Genomic DNA, 17,329 nt, shown 5'->3' with positions numbered 1-17,329 from the left:
TCAAGCCAATTTTGTATCCAATTGATAAGCTGTCCATTTTTCCTATGTGATCTAACTTTACTAATCAGTCTATCTCCCACCTGGAGGAGTGGAGGACAGTCAAAGTCATGCAAATTTGAAGACACACCTTGGCAATTTTCCACATTGTCACATAGATGCCAATATTGCAGCTGAACTAGAACTGCTTGGCTAAGAGCACAGATAGTTCCACTGCACAGGCCTTCAGAGCTTTAGAAATTAGCTTAAGAAAGTGAAAGAGGAGGGGATTGGGGTTACATTGAAGGAGAGATGAGGGCCTGAACGGACATGGGGAACTCTCGAGGAAGGGAACAGGTTGCGATCGCGACTCCAACCACCAGAGGCCGCCATTTACAGGATTTGGAGATGCCGGTGTTGGACTGCGGTGTACAAAGTTAAAAATCACACAACACCAGGTTACAGTCCAACAGGTTTAGTTGGAAGCACTAGTTTTCGGAGTGCTGCTCTTTCATCAGGTGGTTGTGGGAACCTGGTATAACCTGGTGTTGTGAGACTTTTAGCCATGTTTAGGGGTTGACCTCAAATTCCCGATCGCTGGGCGCCCATCGCCGTTGCGTGGATCAGAACTACAACCCCCGTCAGGCACCGCGAACTGGCTCTCCCCAGATTTCATACGGCCGCCTCTCACTGCTTAGGCGCGGGGTTCCACATGCAGCATGGGTAATGTAGTTCGAAGTGGGATTGTGAGCGGTTCGAATTGAGCTGAGTTCCTGTGGAGGAATCTCAGTGAAGGGGGAGCTTTCTGGGCTTGGGACTGCAATTCAGTCATGTTTAAGGAGATGGTCTGTTACTCCCTCCATCAAACACAGGTAGACACTTCCAGAGAAAATCTCTTCAACATTTTCTCACCAAATGTGAGCTATTGTTGCAATGACCGAGGTATTTCTGGAGATGTTGAGTTTCACAAGATTTTGGGACAAAACTGATAAATGTTGACATCTATTCTTCTATTAGAGATATTACAGTCTCAATATAAAACATTTTATCACAAATTACAGGAACATTTTGTGAGGAAGTGTTGAAATGTTGGATTATTTTATGTGAAACCAGCTGTAATGGTCACTGTGCTGTGGAAGTTGTGGACACAGCTTTTATAGAGACATAGTCAGCGTCTAACGTTATCTGTTGTCTCACCAAATAAGTTACATCTACATGTTAGTGGCTCAATAAAAACCAATAATCTGTTGTTGAGGTTTTATGGTCAATGTGGGGTCCGTTTGTCTTTCTCAGCAATTTCAGCAGCAAGGTTGCCGGGTGGGGGTGTGTGTGTGGGGGGGTGGGGGGTTCAAGCTGTGGGCTTGAAGCTGAATCCCTGGTTGGTTTGCTGTCCAGGTACAGAGCATGGCAGGATGGAGTGCAACACAATCCTGGATTTTACATCTCAAACTTGTGGAGGGTTCGCACACTTTTACGCAGATCATGGGGAATTATTGTATATTATTCAGATTCTGGTACTCTCAGTGTGGGTAATTATTTTTGTTCGATGTTTTAACATTGATTACTCAGAATCCAGTAACATTGTCACATTTGGAATATCTCATATAGGGAGTAGGTTGTTGGTCAATTCTCAAAAGCTTGTACAATAGTGTTAAGAGGGTAAAGTGTAGAGCTGAGAAGTGTGGTGCTGGAAAAGCACAGCCAGTCAGGCAGCATCCAAGGAGCAGGAGAATCGACGTTTCAAGCGTAAGCCCTTCATCAGGAATGACGTAAGGCCTTTGTTCATGGGGTTGTGCACTGGAGAACTTGACAGAAGTCTGTTTTTGTTCCTATAGATTACACGAAGTATCTATTATTGATTCCTCCCAATGTCTCTGATAAATTATCCCAGTGCCACCTATAGATTACTTACAGTGATTCTTCTGGTTTACTCCAGTGAGAAAATACAAACATGTGAGATAGGAACAGCAGGCCATTTTGCCCTCAAGCCAGCTCTGCAACTCAGTAAGATTCAGTGATTACCAACTGATTGCAGCCTCGGAGACACATAGCTGTCTACCCCAATTCTGATTGGTACTCATGTTAGTCAAAGTCTTAGTATCCCTGCCAATACTGTTATCTGTGGAAGAGAATTCTAGAAACTCACAATCACAGATACTAAAAATTCTTATCTCCATTTTAAGTGGGAAACTGTTATTTTCTAAACTGTGCCTCCTAATCTAGTTCTCCCACAAGGAGAAGCATTCTTTCAGCATGCACATTGTCCAATCCTCTCTGGACCATTCATATATGCTTTAATTGTTGTGTTATGTTTCAAGTTCAGTATGTATCTTTTAGAAAAATGCTTCTAACATTATCAATATATCCAGCACATGAACTGACAGCAGAAATGTCTCATGCTCCATCTCACCTTTGATGATCTCTCCACTGGAAATATGGTACTTTCTTAACATCACAGCACGTCATCACTGCCTTGGAAGTTGTGGGTCTTCCTGTGTTGCTTTTCTATCAAACACAACCGAGGATACTGATCCCACACTGATGTTGTCAGTTTGAAAGCCTCTTAGTGTGAAGAATGCTCTTCTCACACTAGAAATCTCTGTAAAACATTTACCAGGGGAACTGAGACAACAGCTGCAATAAGTGAGGCTTTATTCAGATGGGACAATGACAAGTTTAAATCCCCACCTGATCTGCTGATCAAAGTCACCTCTATTTCCCTGGCCAGTTTCCTGAGTTTCTGGAAACTCATGTTACTCCAGAAATATTTGGTTAAAAATCACACAACACCAGGTTATAGTCCAACAGGTTTAATTGGAAGCACTAGCTTTCGAAGCGTCGCACCTTCATCTGGTGATAGTGGAGGGCTCAATCCTAACACACAGAATTTATAGCAAAAATTAATGTGATGTAACTGAAATTATACATTGAAAAATTGATTGTCTGTTAAGTCTTTCATCTGTTTGAATACCATGATAAATCAGAAATATTTGGATTGACTGTGGGAGATGTCAATCAGAAAGCCCACCCACTCTGCCCATTGTCTCCTCTTCCTCTTCCAGAGCTGGTTCACTTCCTATAGGGACTGAAAACCAAGTGAGGAGATGGTGAGTGAAGAAGCAGCTTTTGTACAAATTGTATCCCATAATATCTACTCCAATCTTCAGGCAGTCTGACTATCCTGTGGGTAATCAGGGGTGGAAATGTCCCTTATGCTGTGTGAGAAGATCCAGCTGAGAGAGCTGTTTACTCGGTGCTTTGTGCTGAACTGTTTGACTGGAGCTGTGTGTTGGATATTGAGTGTGTTTATTGGAAGCATTTCCCTCTGATTTCCAGGCTGAGTTTTGTTGATGGTTTATTCCTGAAAATGAGGAGGTGAGGTGTCAATATTTTTTTTTTTAATTTCAAAATATACTTTATTCATAAATGATTTGATGGTCTGTACATTGGATCATGCCATACATATGTCCATATTTACAAACACAGATTCGACTTTATTCTTGTCCTTTACAATCCTGTGCATTTTTCAATCTTGTATATATACATATATTTGGCTGAGGCATCAGCAGAGCCCAAAATAAACGTCTGTATGGGCCCCCTGTTCTTCTTTCGGCAGGCCGATCTTACACGGTGGTCTTTCCCCACCGCGCCTTGGCGGCAGCTGCCCCAAGCTTCAGCGCGTCCCTCAACACGTAGTCTTGGACCTTGGAATGTGCCAGTCTGCAACACTCGGTCGGGGTCAACTCCTTCAGCTGGAAGATCAACAGGTTTCGGACCGCCCAGAGAGCGTCCTTCACCGAGTTGATGATCCTCCAGGCGCAGTTAATGTTCGTCTCGGTGTGAGTCCCGGGGAACAGGCCGTAGAGCACGGAGTCCCGCGTCACGGCGCTGCTCGGGACGAACCTCGACAAGCACCACTGCATTCCTCTCCAGACTTCCTCTGCATAGGCACATTCCAGAAGGAGGTGTGTGACAGTCTCGTCCCCCCCGCAGCCACTTCGAGGGCAGCGTGCGGTGCGGCAGAGAGTCCGGGCGTGCATAAAGGATCTCACAGGCAGAGCCCTTCTCACCACCAGCCAAGCCACGTCTTGGTGCTTGTTGGAATGTTCTGGCGATGAGGCATTCTGCCAAATGGCTTTGACAGTCTGCTCAGGGAACCGCTCGACAGGATCCGCCCTCTCCTTTTCCCGAAGGGTCTCAAGGACGCTACGTGCTGACCACTTCCTGATGGACTTGTGGTCAAAGGTGTTTTTCCTCATAAATTTCTCCACGAAGGACAGGTGATACGGAACGGTCCAACTACTCGGAGCGTTCCGCGGCAGCGAGGCCAGGCCCATCCTTCGCAACACCGGGGACAGGTAGAACCTCAGTACGTAGTGACACTTGGTGTTTGCGTACCGGGGATCCACGCACAGCTTGATGCAGCCACACACAAAGGTGGCCATCAGGGTGAGGGTGGCATTGGGCGTGTTTTTTCCCCCATTGCACCGGTCTTTGTACATAGAGTCTCTTCGGACCCGGTCCATCTTTGATCGCCAAATGAATTGGAAGATGGCCCGGGTGACTGCGGCGGCACAGGTCCTGGGGATAGGCCAGACCTGTGCCACATATAGCAATACTGAGAGTACCTCACACCTGATGACCAGGTTTTTTCCCGCGATGGAGAGCGACCGTTGCCCCCATCTGCCTAGTTTCTGTCTCATCTTCCTGATCCGCTCCTCCCAGGTCTTGGCGCACGCCCCAGCCCCCCCGAACCAAATACCCAGCACCTTCAGGTGGTCAGTCCGAATATGTGGGAGGTGCAGAGTGTCTGAAGATTCTTACTAATTTCCTGTGTTCTGTGTTTGTTATCCTGTGGACTGTGAGTGGTCACTTCATAGTGTGTATTTAATTCGGTTGTTTATTTATCTCTTGCCCAATCTCCATTGCCTTTGACCTTGGAGCATTCGCATTTGTGTAATTCTATCTCTCTGTCTTTTCTCGCAACAGATTTCTGTCTTTCTCCTTGTCCCACCCACCGCTCATTCAAAACCTTTTCCATTTCCAACTTCTCACAGTTCTGATGAAAGGTTATAGACATGAAATGTAACATCCATTTGTCAGTTTCTCCATTGATCCAGCCAGACCTGCTAGAAAAGTATTTTCTATCTTTATTTCATATTACCCGCATCTGCAGTGTTCTGCTCATTGAGGGTGATGGACGAGTTTGGGACTTTTCCACATTGATACGATTCAGTGAGTGTCATTGCTCATTGACCAGTCTGTGGGTCTCCTCACTTAGGCACGTGTCCTCAGCTCTTGGTAAGTGATTTCACGATGCAAACATCACCTTCATCTTGTTATTGGACTTTGTAGTGATTATTTACATTGTTTGGTTAACCTCTTCAGAGGTCAGTTCAAACTGAACTATGTTGCATAGTACTAGAGTCACATGAAACCAGACCATGCAGTTGTAGAAGGTTCACTTTTGTGAAGATCAGTATTTGGATATTTAGGATAAGCTGAAAGTGTTCGTGTTTTTGTTTTGATTCCATTCCACAAATTCTAATATTGATTAAGTTCACTTTCACAAGCTGGAGTGGTTGAGGTGAAGAGCAGAGATGCCTTTAAGGCATGGTGGCTCAGTGGTTAGCACTGCTGCCTCACAGCACCTGGGTTCAATTCCCGCCTCGGGCAACTGTGTGTGAAGATTGCATATTCTCCCTGTGTCTGCGTGGGTTTCCTCCTGGTGCTCCGGTTTCCTCCCACAGTCCAAAGATGTGCAGGTCAGGTGAATTGGCCATGCTAAATTGCCCATAGTGTTAGGTGGATTAGTCAAGGGTAAATATAGGGGGGTGGGTTTATCTTCGGAGGGTCGGTGTGGACTTGTTGGGCTGAAGGGCCAACTAGATAAAAAAAACTAGATAAGCTGTTGTGTCACCATAGTCTTACCAGATCATAGGGGCTACTCTCTTATTAGAGAAGAGCAACTGGTGGTGATTTAACCTGAGGGCTACCAGAACTTGGGTGAGGGAAGAGGTTGAGAAGGAGAGTCCTTCATGATAACCTCATACCGATGATGGAAATTGAACCCCTGGTGCACATGAGAGAGAAAGGATCAGAAGGATCTGCTGATGGGGTGTGATGAAGAGGTTGAGAGGAGGCTCATGTGAAGCATATCGAATTGGGTCGAATGGCCTGTTTCTCACCATAATTATATGTGTATAACCTTCTGTATAATTATATGTGTATAACTGTCTGTGATTGTTAATCCAGCACCATAGCAATTCAACTGCCATACCTGGAGACACACTGATTGCAAAGCCTTCTAATATCTTCCTTAAAGATCTTTCCTGAAAATCTTTCCCAAAAGCCTGGGCTTGGATTTGATCGTTTGGCCCAGTGCTGTGGCTGATGACTGAATTTGGGACGTGCCGTCTGAGTGAATGCAATGCATGTATATCTAATTTCCCACTATACACCAGAACCCTTCCATCAGCTAACTGAAACAATGTTTTCCTCAGCTTCTTGGTCAGTGTGCTTTCTTCAAATAATTTTCTTCAAAAACTAACCTTTTAGATCTCCACTGAATTAACATTTTTTTCTTGAGTGTTTTTGTATGACACACAATCCTGAAGGGTAAAACTGGTCCACGCCAGCACAACGCAAATTCAAGGTCAATCGATAACCCATTTTACACTCAGCCCAACTGGCTTTTCCGTTACTTTAATGGTATCTGGGAAGATGGAGATCTGGGTGGAAGAAAGAAAGTAGCCACATTGTCTGCTCTTCGTTACTATCCAGTGTCCCTGCTAGAAACAGAGGATATGTGACAGTCAAGTGAGGAAATATAAATAATTTGTATCTAATTCCCCCACACAGGAGAATAGCAGACTGGCACTCACTGTGGAACAATCTGTAACTGACCATTTAGTCTCTTCAGCAAAAGAAGAGAGGGCGTTGAAGGAAATAATTTTTCCTTTTTGTGTTTTACAGAAGGATTGCAATGTACTACACCAGATAATACAGAGAGGATAGACACTGCAGATAGATCCTGATCATCACCCAAGGACCAGCTGGACAACTGTGCAAAGACATCCAGTCCCAACACAGAGAAGGTTTGGCAGTGAAACCATCATCTGGAAATCGGTTAGATTGGTGGGGGGGGGGGGCTTCGACTCATCATCAGATCTGAAACTGGTCAGTGGTGTGGACCCTTCCGTCAGAACCAACCTTTCTGAAGGTTTGGCTGTGGGATCGGTCAGGGTGAGGCTGGGAAGAAGTGTGAGTGGCTCCAAGTGTGGTGAGAGCTTCAATCATTCATCAAGGCTCATGAACTACTGACTGATTCTTACAGATGAGAGACTGTTCAAGTTTGAGTTGGGCCCATCATGTCATAAGACGTGTGAAGTGCATCTATTGATCTTCCAACATGGAGGAGAATCCAGTCAAGTCTGGGCTGTATGATCAAGATTTCTCAGATTCCTCAAATTTTCACATGCACCAGAGCAATCACACTGTGGATAAGCCATTCACATGTAAGGAATGCAATCAATCATTTGTATTCTCATCAAGTCTTCATAAACACCAATTTATTCACACACGGGAGAAACTCTTCACATGCGAGGTGTGCAACAAATCATTCTCACACTCAATGAATTTCCGCGTACATCAACGCATTCATACAGGGGAAAAACCCTTCAAGTGTGCGGTGTGTGACAAATCCTTTTCACAGTTATCAAATCTCCGCAGACATCAACGTATTCACACTGGGGAAAAACCATTCAAGTGCAAGGTGTGTGACAAATCCTTTTCACAGTTATCGAATCTTCACATACACCAACATAGTCACACAGGGGACAAACCATTCACATGTGAGGTATGTAACAAGTCATTCTCATCTTTAGTGACCCTCCATGTGCACCATCGTATTCACACAGGAGAGAAACCGTTCACCTGTGAGGTGTGTGATAAAGCTTTCACACAGTTATCACACCTCCTGGTCCATCAGACCATCCACACAGGAGAAAAACCCTTCAAATGTGAGGTTTGCGATAAAGCTTTCACAACATCGACCAGGCTTCTGATGCACCAGAGTGTTCACACAGGAGAGAAACCCTTCCAATGTGAGGTGTGCAATAAATCCTTCTCAAAATCATCCAATCTCCATGCACATCAACGTATTCACACAGGAGAGAAACCATTCACGTGTGATGTGTGTGACAAATCATTCTCAGAATCATCAACACTCCGCATACATCAACGTATTCACACAGGAGAGAAACCTTTCACATGTGACGTATGTAACAAATCATTCTCCCGCTCCTCAAAACTTCGCTCCCACCAACTTGTTCACACAGGGGAGAAGCCGTTTACATGCGAGGTGTGTGACAAATCATTCTCACATTCAGTGAGTCTCCGTGTACATCACCGCATTCATACAGGGGAGAAGCCATTCGTGTGTGGAGTGTGTAACAAAGCCTTCGCGTGTTCATCAAGCCTCCTAGTTCATCAAACAGTCCATACAGGGGAGAAACCCTTCAAATGTGAGGTTTGTGATAAACGTTTCACACAGTCTACGAGCCTCCTGAGACATCAGAGAGTCCACACAGGGGAGAAACCCTACAAGTATGAATTTACTGAAGAGGCTTCCAACCAGTCCTCTCTTGAGGCACCAAAGGTTTCACAAAGAGCACAGTTTATTCAAGTGTGAGGTGTGTAACAAGGACTTTGAACAATCATAGAGCCTGGTATGACACCAGATCATTTACACAAGGCAGTGATCATTAACATGCAAGGTGGGTAAATACTTGGAAGTGCATAGTAAAATAGGGCAAAGTCAACATGGTTTCATCAAGGGGAGGTCATGCCTGACAGATCTGTTGGAATTCTTTTGAGGAGGTAACAAGCAGGTTGGACCAAGGAGAGCTAATGGATATTATCTATCTAGATTTCCAGAAGGCCTTAGATAAGGTGCTGCATAGGAGGCTGCTGAGTAAGATAAGGGCCCAAGGTGTTAGAGGCAAGCTACTAACATGGATAGAAGCTTGGCTGTCAGGCAGAAAGCAGAGTGTGGGGATAACAAGGTCTTTCTCAGAATGGAAACCAGTGACAAGTGGTGTTCCGGAAGGGTCAGTGTTGGGACCACAACTTTGCAGATGATACAAATATAGTTCAAGGGCAGGTAGTACTGTGGAGGCAGGGAGGCTGCAGAAGATTTGGACAGGTAAAAAGAGTGGCAGATAAAATGCAATATTTTTCTGAATGGGGAGAAAATTCAGAAATCTAACGTGCAAAATGACTTGGGAGTCCTAGTCCAGGTTTCTCTTAAGATAAACTTGCAGGTTGAGTCAGTAGTCGGCTCTGTTCAGATCCCATTTGGAGTGATTTTGGGCCCCATACCTCAGGAAGGATGTATTGGCCCTGGAGCAGGTCCAAAGGAGGTTCACGAGAATGACCCCAGGAATGAAAGGCATAACGTATGAGGAACGTTTGAGGACTCTGGGAATTTAGAAGTTGATGGAGGGGATATCTGATTGAAACTTACAGGATACTGAATGCCCTGGACAGAGAGAATGTTGGGAAGATGTTTCCATTGGTAGGAGAGACCAGGACCCGAGGGCATAACCTTAGAGTAAAAGGAGGACTTTTTAGAACGGAGATAAGGAGAAAATTATCCAGCCAGGGAATGGTGAATGTGTGGAATTCATTGCCACAGAAGGCTGTGGAGGCCAAGTCATTGAGTATATTTAAAACAGAGATGGAAAAGTTCTGAATGTGAAGGGGATTGAGGATGACAGGGAGAAAGCGGGAGAATGGGGTTGAGGAACCTATCAGCCATGAGTGAATGGCAGAGTGGACTCGAAGGGCCGAATGGCCTAATTTCTGTTCCTGTGCCTTATTGGTCTTACAGGTGGTAAATCATTCATAACAACTTCACCCTCCTCAAATATCTGAGGACTCACTTGGGGAGAAGTCTTCAGGTGAAATGTTTGTGACGAGGCTTTTACCCACACCTCCAAACTTCTGAAGCACCAGCGAATCCACACTGTGAGAAACCTTTCAGATATGAGATGTGTGACAAGTCTTTCACACGGCCAGTATAGCTCTTGATCCATCAACACAGGTACACAGTCCCCTGGGAGAAACCCCAACAGAATGAGTTTGAATCTGTTTGAAATCCCTCACACAGTTGTCACACCTCAAGAGTTAAATTGGATCCTATAGCATGCATTGATTCATTGAGCCTGGTATATCATGGCTGATCTGTATCTTAACTCTTACCTGTCTCGGCTCTCTAACCTTTAATCCTCTTGCCTAACAGAAAATCTATCAATCACAGTTTTGAATTTTTCAATTGACCCCCAGCTTCAGCAGATTTTTGTGGGTACAGAGTTTGAGATTTCCAGTCCCAGTTTTGTGAAGAAATGTTTGTTGACATCACCCTGAACAGCCTCACTTTAATTTTAATGCTCTGACCCTTGTTCTAGACTCTCCGAGGAACTATTCTCTCAAACTATTCGATCAGCTTGTTTACTCATCTTCAAAAATTTCAATTGGATTATCCCTTAATTTTTCTGCACTCTACACAATACATACAAGCTCAGTCTGTGAAACATGTTCTCATCATTTAACCTCAGAAACATTCCAGTGAATCTACGCTGGACTCCCTCCAAGAAAAATATATTCTCCTGAGGAGTGGCCCGCAGAACTGAATGCAGTTCTCCAGATAGATCTCTGTCTGGGAGGACTACTATCCTGAGTATAGAGAGGGAGTAGGGTGAGTTCCCTCAGTATAATATAAGTGTGATATGTTCACCTTATACTCTTCCAAGATTCATTTCAACTTTCTGGGATAGATCATATGTCACTTTGAAAGACTTTGTTATTTTGGCGTAAATTGAATTTTGTCTTCCTTTCCTCCTGTTCTTTCAATCTTCTGCATAGATTTATAACACATAATAAATCATATTTTGGCAAAACCTGATTTGTCAGTGTAGTGTTTCTATTCACTGAAATACTTAGGATCCTACAGTAAGACTCCTGTACACAATATATTGGTCAGTGTCTTTGTGGAATGGGACAATTTCTCCATCAACAGGAAGCTGTATGTTTCCTAAAGAAATAAAGACTCTTGTAAACTTCCACAAACTCAGGGTGACAACAAGTACTTCACAGGCATACCATTTTCACATTGAGAATATCCTCCGTCATGTTGTGTGGCACTATCACCATGCTAAATATGACAGACTTTAAAGAGATCAAGCAATTCAAGACCAGGCATCCATTAGGTGTTGTGGCAGACTACATGTGTGGCAAACAGCATAAGCGGCAAGTGATAGAGCTAGGCAATTCCACAATCAACGGATCAGATAAGCTATGCAGTCCTGCCATGTCCAAAAGTGAATTACACAACTCACTGGAGGAGAAATCTCCACAAATCTCCCCATCCACACTGGTGGAAGTGCTCAACATCAGTACAAAAGACGAAGCTCAAGCATTCACAACAATTTTCAGCAGAAGTGCCAAGTCGATGAATCATCTCGGCCTCCTCCAGTGGCCCCCACCATCATAGATGCCAGCCTTCAGCTAGTTTGATTCATTCTATGTGATATCAAGAAGTGGTGGGAAAGATGCTGGAGTCTATTATAAAGGATGACATTACGGCACATCTGGATAATAGTAACAGGATAGGACAGAGTCAGCATGGATTTATGAAGGGGAAATCATGCTTGACTAATCTTCTTGAACTTTTTGAGGATGTAACTCGGAAGATGGACGAGGGAGATCCAGTGGATGTAGTGTAACTGGACTTTCAGAAAGCTTTTGATAAAGTCCCACACAAGAGGTTAGTGAGTAAAATTAGGGCGCACGGTATTGGGGGCAAAGTACTAGATTGGATAGAGAATTGGTTGGCTAATAGGAAACAAAGGGTAGTGATTAACGGCTACATTTCGAATTGAATAAAGATTTGTGCACTTTGTGTCTTTCACTGTGTCTCACACCTGCACACACACACCACGGGTGCTGGGGAAAAAAATAAGCACTACCGCACTTAGGCGGTAGTGTGGGGATAGAAAAAAGAAAAAAAAAAGGATAAACAGGAGTGTCAACATGACATTCTGGCTTAGTTGGAAAAAAAAGAAAAAAGAAAGAAAAAAAAAAACGGCTACATTTCGGAATGGCAGGCAGTGACCAGTGGGGTACCGCAGGGATCCGTGCTGAGACCGCAGCTTTTTACAATATATGTAAATGATATAGAAGATGGTATCAGCAATAACATTAGCAAATTTGCTGATGATACAAAGCTGGGTGGTAGGGTGAAATGTGATGAGGATGTTAGGAGATTACAGGGTGACCTGGACAAGTTAGGTGAGTGGGCAGATGCATGGCAGATGCAGTTTAATGTGGATAAATGTCTGGTTATCCACTTTGGTGGCAAGAACAGGAAGGCAGATTATTACCTCAATGGTATCAAATTAGGTAAAGGGGCTGTTCAGAGAGATCTGGGTGTTCTTGTCCACCAGTCAATGAAGGCAAGCATGCAGGTACAGCAGGTCGTGAAGAAGGCTAATAGCATGCTGGCCTTCATAACAAGAGGAATTGAGTATAGAAGCAAAGAGGTGCTTCTGCAGCTGTACAGGGCCCTGGTGAGACCACACCTGGAGTACTGTGTACAGTTCTGGTCTCCAAATTTGAGGAAAGACATTCTGGCTATTGAGGGAGTGCAGCGTAGGTTCACGAGATCAATTCCTGGAATGGCAGGATTGCCTTACACGGAAAGACTGAAGTGACTGGGCTTGTATACCCTTGAGTTTAGAAGACTGAGAGGGGATCTGATTGAAACGTATAGGATTATGAAAGGATTGGACACTCTGGCAGGAGGAAACATATTTCCGCTGATGGGGGAGTGCCGAACCAGAGGACACAACTTAAAAATACAGGGTAGACCATTTAGGACAGAGATGAGGAGAAACTACTTCACCCAGAGAGTGGTGGCTGTGTGGAATGCTCTGCCCCAGAGGGCAGTGGAGGCCCAGTCTCTGGATTCATTTAAGAAAGAATTGGATAGAGCTCTTAAAGATAGTGGAGTCAAGGGTTATGGAGATAAGGCTGGAACAGGATACTGATTGGGAATGATCAGCCATGATCATATTGAATGGCGGTGCAGGCTCGAAGGGCTGAATGGCCTACTCCTGCATCTATTGTCTATTGGTCAGAGGCACTGGATACAGTAAAGGTTATGGGCCCACATAACATTCCAGCCATAGTACAAAAGACTTGTGCTGCAGAACTTGTTGCACACCTAGCCAAGCTGTCCATTATAGTTATAACACTGGTATTACCTGGCAACATGGAAAATTGCCCAGTTATGTCCTGTACATAAAAAGCAGAATGTATCCAACTGGGCCGGTTACCGCCACATTGGTCTATCCTTGATCATCAGTAAAATGGTGGAAGGGGTCCTCAAGGGCTATCAAGCAGCACCTACTCAGCAATAACCTGCTCAGTGATGCCCAGTTTGGGTTCTGCCAGGGCCACTCAGCTCCTGACCTCATAACATCCTTGCTTCAAACATAGACAAAAAAGCTGAATTTAAGAGGTGAGGTGAGAGTGACAGCCCTTAACATCAAGGCCATATTCTATTGACTATGGCATTGAGGAGCCCCAGCAAAATTGGAGTCAATGGAAAGCAGGGGCAAATTCTCCACTGGTTAGAGTCATACTTGACACATAGGAGGATGGTTGTGGTTGTTGGAGATCAATTATCTTAGAGTCATAGAGATGTACAGCACAGAAACAGACCCTTCACTCCACTTGTCCATGACTGCAGGAGTTCCTTAAGTTAATGTCTGAGGCTCAACCATTCTCAGCTTCATCAATGACCTTCCCTCCATCCCAAGGTCAGAGGTGGAGATCTTTGCCACTGGTTACACAATGTTCAGTACCATTCATAACTCTTCAGAATCTGAAGCAGTCCATGTCCTAATGCAGCAAGATCTGGACAATATCCAGGCTTGGACTGAAAATTGGCAGTAGCATTTGCACCACAAAAAGGCCAGGCAATGATCTTCACCAATAAGAAACAATTTAACTACCACCCCATGACAGGACTGCATAGCTTATCTGATCCGCTGATTGTGGAATTGCTTCGTTCTATCACTTGCCATCATTCGAAGGGCAGAATGGCCTACTCCTGCACCTATTGTCTATGACAGTTGATAGCATTGCCATTATTGAATCCCCCACTACCAATGTCCTAGGTGTCATACAAATTAATTGGGTGACAGTTACAATCAGTGAGTGTCAACAGTAAAGATTAAGCCATCTGCTGTTAAACAATGAATGTTCTTAACCTTGTTAACTGGCTTCACATTGTGAATAGTTTTCACCTTGTTAACTGATGTTACATACTGAATGCGACCTCATCTTGTTAACTGGTTCTACATAATGAATGCTTTTCCACCTTGTTAACCCATTACCCTTGCCTTCAGCACCCCATTGTTAACTATAAGGTCTTATCTGATCTGATTCATGCTCAGCTGAACCTCTGGTTTCACAAAACTCAGAACTTAACTCTTTCCCTACCTGCTTATACTTTATACACATTCTCACCATGCTTCTTTTCCGTCAGGATGAATCTCTGCTGTGTCTCCTGAATTACGTCCAGAAATTCCTGCCATTGCTATTCCACTGTCTTTCTGCGAGGCTCCTCTCCCAGTCAATTCTAACCAGCTCCGCCCTCATGCCTCTGTAGTTGCCTTTATTTGGCGGTAATACTGTTACCTCTGATTCTATGTTCTCCCTCTCAAATTGCAGAGTAAATTCAATCATATTACAATCACTGCCTCCTTAGGGTTCCTTCACCTTAAGCCCCATTATCAAGTCTGCTTCATTGCACAATACTAAATCCAGTATTGCCTGTTCCCTGGTGGACATCACTACAAGCTGCTCCAAAAGGCCATCTTGTAGACATCCCACAAATTCCTTTACTTTCAATCCACTACCAACCTGCACATTGAAATCCCCCATGATTACTGTAAACTTTGCCTTTCCTACACATTTTTTCTACCTCCTGGTGTATCTTGCACCCCAGCTCCTGACTACTGTTTGGAGGCCTGTACAGAACACCAATTTGTTTTTTTTAACATTGCGGTTCCTCAATTCTACCCACACAGATTCTACACCATCTGACCCTACTTAGTTTCTTACTATTAATTTCATTTCATTTCTTACTAATAAAGCAATCCCATCCCCTCTGCCCATCTGCCTATCATTGATAGGATGTATATCCTTGAATATTCAGCTCCCAATCCTGATCCCCTTGCAGCCACGTCTGTGTGATGCCCACCACATCGTACCTGTCAATTTTGATCTGTACCACAAGCTCATTTACCTTATTTCCCATACTGTGTGCATTCAGATATAACCTTCAGTCCTGTATTAACTGTCCCTCTTCTCATTGTCATTTGTTTGTCCAGTGTACTTGAAATTTGAGGCTAACCCTTTCCATACATTCCTGTACTGTTTGTCCTAAAAGCAAGCAAATGCTTTTTAATGGAACATGAGACCTGGTTCTATTAATTGTAATAGCCTGGAGGTGTCAGAGACAGGACCTAAATGCTAATTTCTGTTTTCTAACAGTACAGCTACTAGTGTGGTGACTGCTACTTCAACTCCAAAGGGTAGCTCGGAGTGCTGCGGCTTGAATAAACACTTGTTTCAATTCACTGATTGTTTGTGTATGTTGTTCTGTCCATTCCCACAGAGATTAGATTAGATTAGATTCCCTACAGTATGGAAACAGTCCCTTCGGCCCAACCAGTCCACATCGACCCTCCGAAGAGTAACCCACCCAGACCCATTTCCCTCTGACTAATGCACCTAGCACTATGGACAATTTAGAATGGCCAATTCACCTAACTTGCACATCCTTGGACTGTGGGAGGAAACCGGAGCACCCAGAGGAAACCCACGCAGACACGGGGAGAATGTGCAAACTCCACACAGACAGTCGCCCGAGGCTGGAATCGAACCTGGGATCCTTGTGCTGTGAGGCAGCAGTGCTAAGGACTGTGTTTCTTTAGTAAATCTGCCAGTGGTGCTCTTTTAGTAGCAAAGCCGTCAACATGATTTCTACAGCACCCCACTCATCCTAAGAATGATCTCAAAACACCCACACCTTTAGGTAAAGACTGATTACAGATCACATCAATCCATTTCGTATCTATTTCCAATTTATCAGGTGCCATCACCATACCCAAAAAAGAGACTTTCTGCTTCAAGATCTGCACTTTCTTAGGGTTAACCTTCAACCCCACATCTGTGAGCAGAGGTAAAAGCTCATGTAGTAGGACCAGGTATTCCTGTTTGATGTGTTGCAGCAAATCATCTACATACTGTACTGGACAGTTGGGGTTGGAAAAACGCTGTAATCCCTTTGGTAATCTTTGATTGAATATGGACAGGGAATTATGGAACCCTTGTGGAAAACCTTGTGGTCCAAGTATATTGTTGTCCTTGAAAGATAAACATAAATTGATACTGACATTAAAGTGTGGCCAGAGGGGCTGCTCAAAATAATGGATTTATGAAAAAAAGGGACAATAAATGAGGCTCGCTCGGAAATTGAAGCAATCCTTGACCAAATGTGACTGTGCTGAAAGACTCTGGAATGATAATGCTGCAGAATCCAGACAGATACAGATCCTCCAGGTAAAAACAAGGACTGCAGATGCTGGAAACCAGAGTCTAGACCAGAGTGGTGCTGGAAAAGCACAACAGGTCAGGCAGCATCCGAGGAGCAGGAAAATCAACATTCAATCATCAGGAATAGAGCTGTATTCCTGAAGAAAGGCTTTTGCCTGAAGTGTCGATTTTCCTGCTCCTCAGATGCTGCCTGACCTGTTGTGCTTTTCCAGCACCACTCTAATCTATAGATCCTCAACAACCCTCTGAACAGCATCCCACTCAGACTCATCCCCCTACCCTATAACACTGCATTTCCCATGGCTAACTCATCTAGCCTGCACATCCATGAACATTATGGACAATTTAGCACGGCCAATCCACCTAACTTGCACATCTTTGGACTGTGTGAGGAAACCAGAGCACCCGGAGGAAACTGGGGAGAACATGCAAACTGCACACAGACAGTTGCTCGAGGGTGGAATCGAAACCGGGTGCCTGGTATTTTGAGGCAGTATTTTTCAATCCATCTACAGCATCCTCTCTATTTTATCCCTTCCACTATAATCTATTGGTATCAAGATTGTCTTCTCCGTGTCAGTCGGGGATTCTTTCTCCCCGCTCCCCCGCCATGCTTTGTGGATCAGGAAGTGCATCTCATATTGAATCACTAAGCAGGCAAGTG

The 17,329-nt window shown here is 44.3% G+C and overlaps 2 protein-coding genes across 11 annotated transcripts in view; one reads left to right on the top strand and one right to left on the bottom strand.

The window, feature by feature from the left end:
• LOC140455646 (uncharacterized) overlaps positions 1 to 17,329 on the bottom strand; it is a 285,832-nt gene that overhangs the window by 231,065 nt on the left and 37,438 nt on the right. The window lies entirely within an intron of this gene.
• LOC140455629 (uncharacterized) lies at positions 379 to 10,947 on the top strand. Of its 4 annotated transcripts, none has more exons than XM_072550571.1 (3): positions 379 to 848; positions 5,153 to 5,277; positions 6,952 to 10,947. In XM_072550571.1, the coding sequence occupies exon 3, from the start codon at positions 7,388 to 7,390 to the stop codon at positions 8,666 to 8,668; it is 1,281 nt and encodes a 426-aa protein (XP_072406672.1). In that variant the 5' UTR covers positions 379 to 848; positions 5,153 to 5,277; positions 6,952 to 7,387; the 3' UTR covers positions 8,669 to 10,947. The 4 variants fall into 4 exon arrangements, with proteins under 4 accessions (XP_072406672.1, XP_072406673.1, XP_072406671.1 ...); XM_072550570.1 differs by lacking the exon at positions 379 to 848 and adding an exon at positions 3,047 to 3,083; XM_072550572.1 differs by lacking the exon at positions 5,153 to 5,277.

The sequence above is a fragment of the Chiloscyllium punctatum genome, chromosome 30, assembly GCF_047496795.1.
Source record: "Chiloscyllium punctatum isolate Juve2018m chromosome 30, sChiPun1.3, whole genome shotgun sequence".
Taxonomy (NCBI): domain Eukaryota; kingdom Metazoa; phylum Chordata; class Chondrichthyes; order Orectolobiformes; family Hemiscylliidae; genus Chiloscyllium; species Chiloscyllium punctatum.
The sequence above is the reverse complement of the archived record's forward strand: the minus strand, read 5'-3'. Positions and strand labels throughout refer to the sequence as shown.

Bases quoted from the DNA above. Each gene is read 5' to 3' on its own strand.
- LOC140455629 (XM_072550572.1), top strand. From the start codon at position 7,388: ATGGAGGAGAATCCAGTCAAGTCTGGGCTGTATGATCAAGATTTCTCA.